Raw genomic sequence first — 11,780 nt, 5'->3', positions numbered from 1 at the left:
TAATCAATTAATTGGCAACAATTCTGATAATCAGTTAATCGGTTATGTTTTAAGATTCTTTTTGTCTATTATATTGTCTACTATATTGTCTTATGTGTTTATAGACCAAACGATGAAGTGTTCACACTGCACCAGAGAAACTGTACATTTCACCTTGAGTTTCATCTTCTAAGAACGGACTTGAATTATGACGAAGGCAAAATAAAAGCACGAGGCTGAGGCAGGGAACGTCTTCATGTCAGATCTTGGCTGAAGCATTTTATCCCGAGCCAAACCTATTTTGCTCCCGAATTCTCTGCTGCTGATGAATTCTGTGCCAAAGACCGATCTTCAAAGCGTCATCAGCCAGCCTACCGCTCTTCTCTTGAGAAGCACCAAATAATGGCATCATCTCTGACAAAGTCTTAAGGGTTGCTTGGCCCTTTCTCCCACTTCACAAACAAAGGCTCAAGTGTGTGCAGCTGTGTATGATACCCCTTCACTATTTCTGTTTACTTTAATAATCACAGGGTACAATGGCTCCTAATGTACGTCTTTGTTTCTCTGCCTACACAAATGTCTGAACAACACTGTTTGGAGGAAAAGCACAGAATTCATTATCAGAACACAAAAAAACCCAAACATTAGATTACCATGAGAATACTGGAGGTCCTAATGGGCCTGAATACAGCAAACAATGATACAAGCGTTCCTTAATTTAATTATTTACTTTTATTACCGCTCAAGATTCCATTAGCGCTTTCGAGATCATGTTAATTGGCAGCGTGTGCCAGTGGGTGCATAGACATCTGAAGGGTTTGTTGGCAGGTTTTTGTTTCGTCTTCAAAATTTGGCCAAATCTGTGCATTTTCAATTGGACTGCTCAATAAGATGTGGGTTTTAAGTCTTTGTGTCCATTTAGATGAAAGATGGCCCATTAGAAATTGGCAGCTAGCTGTTTGTTTTCATTAAGCCACATCAGAGAGATAATTTACCTAAATTATTCTGTTATTTTTTTCAATCTTTAAATAGCAAGGGGAAATTACAATGTTTTCACTCTGTTGTTATTACACACAGGCCTGAATCACACACACGTCAGAGTGAGTGCCCATGGAAAGGCGCCCCGAGCAGTTGGGGGTTCGGTGCCTTCTTCAAGAGCACCTTGGCAGTGCCCAGGAGGTGAACTGGCACCTCTCCAGCTACCAGTCCACTACCAAACTTTGGTCCGTATGGGGACATGAACCAACAACTCTCCAGTTCCCAACACCACTCCCTACTGACTGAGCTACTGCTACTGAGTTTACCCTGTACAGTTTTAAAGTATGAGGAGACTTTTAAATAATCTTTATTTAGTAGAGCATCTTCACACATTTTGTCAAATGAATAACCCCTGTAAAGGATGTACAAATTAATTCAAACTAACATCCGGTTGTGACAGAAAAGCACGAAATTGCTTCATTAGCTCCAGTTAAATGAAGTAAAGTAAAACTTCCCCAGCAATGACTCACAATTTCTACATTACTGATGGTTAGGAGAGGCATCCAGATCACTGAAGGTTTGCCACAAGAGGCTCATCCAAATAAAGTAAGTTTATAGGCTTTGATAATTGTTTCATTTCTGAATAATTTACAGTATTAAAATAACTTAGTTGGAGTTGTATTAGTATTGAAACACTCACAGAGTTGAAATTTGCACACCTGAGCTACACAGCAAATGTTCTACTAATAATTGCTGTTAACATCTTATAGACGTGAGAAACCTGGGGCAGAGATACTAAAGTTATTGATTTTTGAAAACATAATCTAAATCCAACTTTATTAAAAACGAGATTGGAACCTGTGAATAGAGGAACTAAAACTATAAACTATATTATTACATGTTTAAGGGGTACTTACAGGTATATATTAAGTAAGGTTCGTAGGCAGCAGTAAGTTAAAAAGAAGTTTAAACAGCTGAATTCCACTTCAGTCAGTTGTCTTATTCTGCTATATTATAGATTTATCCTCCTTTTATTTTACCGCTACCGCCCTGTTTACAAGGGACTTCTGAGTTTAACACTTTTCCTCAAAGTGCATTAAAACTAATTGAATTCAGTGGAGCAAGTTTCCTTCAACAACTACATTTCACTTTGGAAGTCTAATCATAGTTTAGAGGGATTTCTGTGTTAAGGTTTTTTTTTTTTTTCTTTTTTTATAGATGTGAGCCTTGTGCATGTACAAAAAATTATAAGTCTTATCATTTTGTTTAGTTCATTTAGAAGACACTCAGCCCAGTGTGACAGTTTATACTGGCACATTTGAATATACAATACTGTAATGTGGATTTAAATGTATTTTCCTGATCTTTTTATTAAGATACAGGAACAGGGAGACAGAGGCCATGCTCACATCAGGGTAAGAACTGTCATCTTTTCACACGGACATTTAACAAAAAAAGATGTGTCTTTACAAAAGCTTTTGAAGGTATGAATGGTAATGGTGGCAGTTGTCTGAAGGAATCTTGTAGGGCCCGGATCTTAGGATCTCAGGCAGCCCATTGCCATCTCTACCAGACATACATATTTTAAATGATGTGAAGGAACCGAATGGCTTTGACTACAATGCACAGTTGGAAGAGTTTGCAACTCTGACTGCTACCACATCTCAAAAAGTGATATTGACATCATTGGCTTTGATGATGCCAATCCCACTGGAGCTGACATGGAAGTCAACCACCATGTTGAAGAAGAAGACTGTCTGGAGGATCAGGAGGGGAAAGCGATGACAACGACAAAGTAGGTAAAAGAAGCAACAAGCTATATATATATATATATATATATATATGTATATGTCCTCATGACCCACGATATTAGGTGTCAAGCCGTTTACACATGACTCAGTAAAGACGGTGCATCCTGTCATTGTCTCCTCTGTGGTTACCACTGGAGCCACCAGACAGAAACAGATTGCACTGTTGGATATCACACCTTGAGACAATTCACCCTTAATAATCCTACCCTGCAGGGTCTGCATAAGTAATGCTTTACATGCATATTCATAAGCGTGCTGTTTCCTTTACAGGCTATTTCATTCAAAGCTAACCAATGTGGCAAAACAACTAGCTTGCATCTGGCCCTATTCTTTCTCTCCTCTCGGTCCTTTGATATGGACGCCAGCTCTCTTTTTCTTCCTCCTCTTGTTCTGTTGTCATACCAGAAGATTATTTTTGGATGGAGAGAATGAGGCAGAGGACCCTGTGGCCCAGGCACAGACACAGCTGGCAGCACTCAGGTGGGTGCAGCTGGTTGGTGTCAGAGGTTCAAGTATTCACACTGGACAGAATTGGGTTGAGCTAAGGACTACTGTGGAAGGGGGAGTTATTAGGATACACCTGTCAGTTGTGCACATTACTATTGGGTTTGTGATGTCAGTTCCACCTCCTTATACTGTATCTATATTTTGCAAAAATGTTAGATTTGCATGGCAAAAAATGGAGTCCCTTCTGAATTTCCAAAGTCCCATTTCTAGCATATAAAGAACAAAATCAAATAACAGACTCCATTAACTTTTATTTGAAGATGTGTCCTCTGTTATCCCTAATCCTCATCTTGGTCGTGCTGTACGCCTCTGTATCTATGACAGCTCAGCAAACTGACTGCAACAAAGAGAGACCAGTGTGTTCACAAAATCTTAAGAGTGAAGGACAAACTACACTACATGGGCCATTGCATCTGAGCAATCGCCATGCACTGAAGACCGTGAGTATTTTGAAAACTCTAGAAAAAGCTTGTAAAATTACTATTTTCCAAGGTCAACAATGAACAAGAAACATGTTTCCCACTTAACCCAAGTGATGTGGGAAAGCATGTTTTCTTTTTCACGTGGATGACCTGGCCCTTTAAAAGTAATTATTTTGGTCCACCACAAACCTGTTTATTTTCTTTTTCTCTTAAAAAGTTACTTTATGAAAAAAGTTACTGATTAAGTTTCTTCTTGACTAGCAGAAAAAAGTACTTTGTTTGTCTGCAAGGTAAATATTGGATGACAGAACTATTATAATGATCCTACATACACCAGTTCACAGACTAACCTGTAGATGATGGTGCCTGTGCATTTCTTGTCAAACGTCCTGATCAACCACTCAAGCTGCCGCTGATCCAGAGGTATGTTAGCTGCCTGCATGCATGACAACATCATTTTCTCCAGTGCTCGATCATACAACAGTGAATATCTGAATACTTCAGACCAGTTAAGTGATGAACGACATGTAATGACGTGGTATTTTCAGTGTGACGTGAGAGATTGTTAGCCTGACCTTTACAGCCTTCCTGAAGGCAGAGGTGGAGACCTTCATGGTTCCTTCTTTATCCAAAGCTTGGAAGAAATCCATGATGCTCTCATTTCGCTCTTCAAGGAATTTCTATGAAAGTATCCAGATCATGTTTTTCAAGAGTACCCGTGCACAGAAATGATCTCTTTAGGAGCCTTGGGACTATTTCTGTAAATAGTTTTGTATATTTTTCATAGATATTTGGGTAAATATCCTAGTCATAAACTGTATTCTGTCACCAGATTTCTCTGCCTTTTATCATAACCGCTGACCTGAAAGATCTGGAGGGCGGATGAGTTCCTGGTGACAGAACTCATGGCGCTGTGTCGAACATCCAGAGCAGGACGCCCCTGACAGGATTTTTCCAACAGCTCCACAAAGGCCTCACAGACAAACACTGTCTGCAGAACACACAGCATAGAAGTAGTATCATTACATATTCACATACAGACAAGATTCCTATTTATACATGAGTTCATATGCGAAGGTGAAAATAGTTTTTACTTCACTTACAGAAATATCAATTTCCTCCACGGCTGATTTCATGTTGTTGGTAACTGTTTTGAGCAGCGTCAGAGCTCCGATATTTGTCAGGGGGTTATTGGAGAGCTGAACAACACAATACAGACAGACCAAACCTTACATTTAACATAAATGAATCAAACACAACATTAAAAAAAAAATAGCAGTGCTCTGGGATTTACCCTTTTTGTGCGCTCACCTTGAGGACCCTGAGGGTGTCGTTGGTGGCCAGGCCCTGGCAGAGAAGTGTCACCGCCTGGTCGTCTATACGGTTACTGCTGAGGTCCAGCAGCACCAGTGTGCTGTTTTGTTTCAGTGCTTGACCCAGTGACTCTGCCTCGATGTGGCCAAAACCGTTCCATGACAGCTGGAGCTGCTTCAGAGTCGAGTTCACCTGGGGAAAGGACAATGACAAACGGCTATGATACCATTACACAGAGTGGTAGATATTCACCGAAGCCTTGTGCTCGAGTGTGTAATGTTGGTCACCTTCAGCCCAGCACTCAGAGCCCCTGCACCACCCATACGAAGGTGGTTCCAGCTCAAATTTAGGACTTCAATACCTACATTTGTGGCTATGAGAAAGGGGAAACAAATGTAAATTAAGAGCACAATACATTCGAAATCAGTAATATAAAGATAATATATAAGACATCAGTAGGGCTGGGCAATATATCGATATTATATCGACATCGATATATGAGGCTAGATACAGTCAGGTCCATAAATATTGGGACATCGACACAATTCTAATCTTTTTGGCTCTATACACCACCACAATGGAGTTGAAATGAAACGAACAAGATGTGCTTTAACTGCAGACTTTCAGCTTTAATTTGAGGGTATTTACATCCAAATCAGGTGAACGGTGTAGGAATTACAACAGTTTGTATATGTGCCTCCCACTTTTTAAGAGACCAAAAGTAATGGGACAATTGGCTGCTCAGCTGTTCCATGGTCAGGTATGTGTTATTCCCTCATTATCCCATTTACAAGGAGCAGATAAAAGGTCCAGAGTTCATTTCAAGTGTGCTATTTGCATTTGGAATCTGTTGCTGTCAACTCTCAATATGAGATCCAAAGAGCTGTCACTATCAGTAAAGCAAGCCATCATTAGGCTGAAAAATCTAAACAAACCCATCAGAGAGATAGCAAAAACATTAGGTGTGGCCAAATCAACTGTTTGGAACATTCTTAAAAAGAAAGAACGCACCGGTGAGCTCAGCAACACCAAAAGACCCGGAAGACCACGGAAAACAACTGTGGTGGATGACCAAAGAATACTTTCCCTGGTGAAGGAAACACCCTTCACAACAGTTGGCCAGATCAAGAACACTCTCCAGGAGGTAGGTGTATGTGTGTCAAAGTCAACAATCAAGAGAAGACTTCACCAGAGTGAATACAGAGGGTTCACTACAAGATGTGAACCATTGGTGAGCCTCAAAAACAGGAAGGCCAGATTAGAGTTTGCCAAACAACATCTAAAAAAGCCTTCACATTTCTGGAACAACATCCTATGGACAGATGAGACAAAGATCAACTTGTACCAGAGTGATGGGAAGAGAAGAGTATGGAGAAGGAAAGGAACTGCTCATGATCCAAAGCATACCACCTCATCAGTGAAGTATGGTGGTGGTAGTGTCATGGCGTGGGCATGTATGGCTGCCAATGGAACTGGTTCTCTTGTATTTATTGATGATGTGACTGCTGACAAAAGCAGCAGGATGAATTCTGAAGTGTTTCGGGCAATATTATCTGCTCATATTCAGCCAAATGCTTCAGAACTCATTGGACGGCGCTTCACAGTGCAGATGGACAATGACCCGAAGCATACTGCGAAAGCAACCAAAGAGTTTTTTTAAGGGAAAGAAGTGGAATGTTATGCAATGGCCAAGTCAATCACCTGACCTGAATCCGATTGAGCATGCATTTCACTTGCTGAAGACAAAACTGAAGGGAAAATGCCCCAAGAACAAGCAGGAACTGAAGACAGTTGCAGTAGAGGCCTGGCAGAGCATCACCAGGGATAAAACCCAGCGTCTGGTGATGTCTATGCGTTCCAGACTTCAGGCTGTAATTGAATGCAAAGGATTTGCAACCAAGTATTAAAAAGTGAAAGTTTGATTTATGATTGTTAATCTGTCCCATTACTTTTGGTCCCTTAAAAAGTGGGAGGCACATATACAAACTGTTGTAATTCCTACACCGTTCACCTGATTTGGATGTAAATACCCTCAAATTAAAGCTGAAAGTCTGCAGTTAAAGCACATCTTGTTCGTTTCATTTCAACTCCATTGTGGTGGTGTATAGAGCCAAAAAGATTAGAATTGTGTCGATGTCCCAATATTTATGGACCTGACTGTATTGTCTTAAAGTTTGGATTTCGTAATATGACACACATGTTGTCTTTTTCTGGTTTTACAGGCTACAATACAGTGAAGTGATGTCATTTTCTTACCAGACTTACTAGCCATTTTATTATTTGCCTTTACCCACTTAGTCATTGTATCCACATTACTGATGATTATTTATCAAAACTCATTGTGTAAATATTTTGTAAAAGCACCAATAGTCAACCCTGCAATATCGCCGCAATATCGATATCTGATTATCTGATATTTGATTTTCTCCATATCGCCCTGCTCTAGACATCAGTATATACAGTCATATCCTTAGTGTTGGTTTTAACTGCTAAATATATGGTGAGGTCTTGGGGATTTGTGTACGGACTGACAATGTCTGTACTGTAATTTAATTGGTGCGATATTTGCATGGGACAACATGTTTGTTGTATTACTTAAATCCCTTTAACTGCCAGGCAGGTAACGAGCTGGGCAGGTGTAGTTAGCCGTGGCTAAGTCCTCTCTGTGATTACAGCGCTGCATATGTTTCTCTGTGACTTTGTGTCATGAATTTAATCACCGGGTAATGTGTTATGACTTTTGACAGTGTGGTCACTTGCCATCACCACAACTGGACCCATGAAAATTAGACAGCTAATGATAGCCAGAACCCCGTATTTGTATAATATGAGACAAACATAGCACAGAGTAAGAAGCACCATGACCACGTCAATGAGTCAGCAGGGGTTGAAATAACGCAAACGAAAAGTAACGCCTACTAGAAATCATTGGTAGCGAGCTATGCTTAGCTGTTCCAACTTTATTTCCAAAATCAGTTTTATCTTCTTTTGAAAGATGTAAAACAAATATATAATTTTAAAAAATATATAATTTTAATTTATATTTTTCTTATAGAAAAAGTGAAAAGAATTACATTTCCAGTTGATATCTATGTGTGAGTTTTATGAGAGAAATTCGAGGGATTCATTGGCATCAGCAGTGATCAGAAAGTAGCTACTGTACCTAACATATGACCCAGGTGTTCTCCTCCTGTGTTACAGAACCTGTTGTGACTGAGGTCCAGCTCTTTGACCACATAGTCACCCTAAGAAGAAAGAACATGTTGAAGCTTAACACAAATTTCGATGAGACAGTTTCTTAAATCATTAGCTAGAACATGGTCATGAATAATACTTTGTACTAACCTTCAAAGCATCAGCAAAGTATTTAACAGCAGAATCATCAAAATCATTTCCTAAGGGAAGGGGAAATTAATTAATGTACTAGTCCAAAAAGGACCTCACTTATTTACATTGTGTTGCAGTGATGAGAGGAGACATGATGATCACCTGATAGTTTGAGGGATTTGATGTAGTAATTGTCTAACAGCATTTTGGAGATGATGTGTGCTCCTTCAAGCTGCAGCTGGTTGTTGGAAAGATTCTGAATTGAAGACGTTCAGTCATTTTGAGATGAAATAACCATTAGTGTATTCTAATTAGTTTTTTTTTTTTTAAAGATGTCGTTCCTCTTGCAATTCATAGCAGACGACTACCAGGCATATTGTTCAGAACTGATGTGTTCAATGTGATCGTTTTAGAATAGTTACTAGACTCTGGATGCTGATGTTTGTTTGAAGCATCTCCACCAGATAGCGCGCCCCCTCGGCCCCAAGTCCGTTGTCCTCCAGCTCAAGGTTGGTGACGACAATGTCATTCTAAAACAGGTAAAAAAAAAAAAAGAAATTACTGCATTGCAGAATATGAAAAAAGTTTTCCCGTCTACATTTATAGACTGCATTGAAAAAGGATTTAAAACTATGTTCAGAGGGAAGAAATTTTGTAAAGAACAAAATAACTCACAACCACAAATGAATGGCCCTATCCATTACCTTACTTTACACAAATGATGGTCATTTAATTTTGGTCATCATTATAGATGTAGTAGAAATGTATACTCTTTGTAATTATGTGCACTGTCTTATGTTCTCTTTTTTTCTTGTGTGAAACGGTTGGAACTACCAATTCCCAGCAGGTGTTACATTTATCAGAAGTGAGAATAGTAAGATTCTGCCTTCAACACAGTTAAAGGTTGAAAAAGATACTACCTAAAAAAGATAGATATGTGCTATGAATAAACGTAAAGCAACGTGTATTAATTAAAGGTCAATTGTTAGTCTCTGAGGGTGATGGATGTTTCTGTGACATATAAGATTGTATGTACAAATATGACTGCTGAACTTCCTTCTGTATCTCTCAGCCTAGCCTGACGAGCTCAGAGATCCATTTGCAAATGATTGACTGAATATTGCAATGAACTCTTGTAAGACGATTCTCCTTTGGTGAAATTCATCTCTATTACGAATCATTTCCATGACAATAGATGAATGGATTGAAGACCCTACTTGCAGAACTATGGCCAGAGCTTTGGCCCCCAGAGGTCCCACACCATAGTGGTTCAGGTTGAGACTGGCTTCACCCAAGTGACGGAGGAAGGAGGATACGGGAACGGACCCTGTCCACGAACAGGCCTGCAGGTACAGCTCTGCACAGGACAAACACTGTTTCTCATTGGTGGCATCTGAAAGGAACAAAACCGAAAAAGGAAGAGAGAAAAGGTGATGGGGTTGAAGACTATGCATCTATTAATAGGGGCTTTCTGACCAGAGGGATTTTTGCAGTTCTTAGAACTACACGTTCCTAGAACACTTTTTTCGTCGTGTTCCGACAGGAAAAATGTGGGGATTTTTAAGTTCCTCTGGCCTCAGTAGCGTACTTTTTTAGCTCCTACTTCAGAGCAGGGTCTTTTCCCTTTTCCCTTTTCCTAGGTGTACTTGATTGGTCGAACTTATAAGTCACGCCCACTGCCAACTCAGAACTTGCAGTCAGAGCAACAACCAACAACGGGACATTTTTAACAATTTTCACCATCTTATTCATCATTAAATTCACTTCTGACAACGTTTTAGGCGAGAAATTAACTGTTTAGATTTCGAATATAGGCAGTCTTGTGAAAATTGATGCCGAATTGACAATTTGCTTCAAAGTTTTCGGAGTTGAGAACCTCCATGAAGTGAGGCGACAGCCAGCAAGCGCCTGCCCCGGCCTCTAGCTCGTCACTCGGCCAGTCTTGCTCAGACACCTCGCTGTGAGCTGGAGGTCTCACGAGAATGGACGGAATGCGGAACTCGGAAAAGTGGACTGATGCGGAGGTGCAGGCACTGCTGGCCATGTACGGCCTCCTCCATGCTGCTTTGTTGTTGTTGTATGTGGCGCTAAGGTCTAGTGACGATGCTATAAAGACCATTGGCATGCTTGCGTCACTCCCTTACCCCTCCTACCAGTCCCTATGGCCACTTGGCCAGTGGGAATGCAAACGGAAAAAAAGATTTTGGGGGAGAGTAGTTCTTAGAAGTGTACTTTTCCTCTAAAAAGTACAAGTACTATCCGGTCGGAAAGCACCTATTATTGAATGGTATGGTCACTTTAACCTACTGTCTGTTTCCAGATCAGTGTCCCACTCATCACCACTGTTGCCCTCTTGAGCCTGGGTTGGCTTCTCCTCGTCCTCCAGCTGATCCTGGCTTCCTGTGGGCAGGACTGACTGATCAGATGGCTGCTGCTCTTCCTCTTCCTCTTCCTCACTGATCTCCTCCCACTGATCCATCATCACAGCGCGAGATCCTGGCAGCCTCCCTGTATCTGCAAGAAGCCCTGAGGACAGAGGTGAAGTTTACTCAAGGTTTTCTGTAATGTTAGCAGTCTGAGCCGAAATAGTATAGACATAAGATATACACCAGATTCAACACAATGTATACCGAGTTTAACCCTTGTGTTGTCCTCCGTCTGTTTTAACGTTACCTGTTCATGAAACATAAAGTATAAATTATCACCCAATTCTGTGTTACATCTTCTGAGCCAACTTCATTCCAACTTGCTACAACTAGTTTTACACTTCTTGTTGGAATTCAATGGTCAACAAACTTCATATATATGAAATTATACCGAATTTCTGAGTTTAAAAAAAGCAGAAATTATGAATTATTTTGACTAATTGTTAAGCTAAGATGTGTGTGAGTGGATAATCACAGACGGATGTACGTGTGTGTCAAAGTTTTGTCAGTATAACGTTACTGTTTTGAAACCATTTCAATGTTTTGGAACCATTCATGTTATATTTGGTTGAAAGAAACCCAAATTTAAGATATAGAAACTTTGAAAACGGGTCAAATTTGACTTTATGGTTCACTTTAACGTTAGCTAGCTAGCTAACTAGTTAACGTGATTTTGTTTTTAGCTTCAGTTGTGTGACAATGAATGCGAGAAACTGCCGTTTCTAGCTAGTGTTACCATTAATTAACGTTAGGTAACATAGCTATAACGTTACCTCTCAGTAAGATTTATAAAAGAAAATAATAATTTTGATCCCTATTTAAAAGTAATATTCGTTAATTGTTTAACAGGCACGTAAAACTTCCGTTATTGTTGAGAGTAGAGAAACAGCCGCCTACCTGAGCGAATTGTGTTACTTTCTGAAACGTGTTTGACGTGTTTAAAAAAAAGATTAACGTTTAGGTTTAACCACAGGAAACCAACGGTTGTTGCTAGGGAGTTAAAATAAAACAAATGA

At 40.0% G+C, this 11,780-nt stretch overlaps 1 protein-coding gene across 1 annotated transcript; it reads right to left on the bottom strand.

Moving 5' to 3' along the window:
* Positions 1–3,553: 3,553 nt before the first annotated feature.
* LOC144533596 (uncharacterized) lies at positions 3,554–10,863 on the bottom strand. Its single transcript, XM_078275065.1, has 13 exons — positions 10,646–10,863; positions 9,556–9,731; positions 8,761–8,868; positions 8,501–8,594; positions 8,357–8,406; positions 8,175–8,256; positions 5,299–5,384; positions 5,009–5,203; positions 4,801–4,896; positions 4,560–4,688; positions 4,273–4,377; positions 4,048–4,133; positions 3,554–3,608 (listed from the first exon to the last, which is right to left on the bottom strand). The coding sequence occupies exons 1-13, from the start codon at positions 10,818–10,820 to the stop codon at positions 3,554–3,556; spliced, it is 1,437 nt and encodes a 478-aa protein (XP_078131191.1). The 5' UTR covers positions 10,821–10,863.
* Positions 10,864–11,780: the final 917 nt, after the last annotated feature.

Source organism: Sander vitreus, chromosome 18, assembly GCF_031162955.1.
Source record: "Sander vitreus isolate 19-12246 chromosome 18, sanVit1, whole genome shotgun sequence".
In the NCBI taxonomy this organism is placed as follows: domain Eukaryota; kingdom Metazoa; phylum Chordata; class Actinopteri; order Perciformes; family Percidae; genus Sander; species Sander vitreus.
The sequence above is the reverse complement of the archived record's forward strand: the minus strand, read 5'-3'. Positions and strand labels throughout refer to the sequence as shown.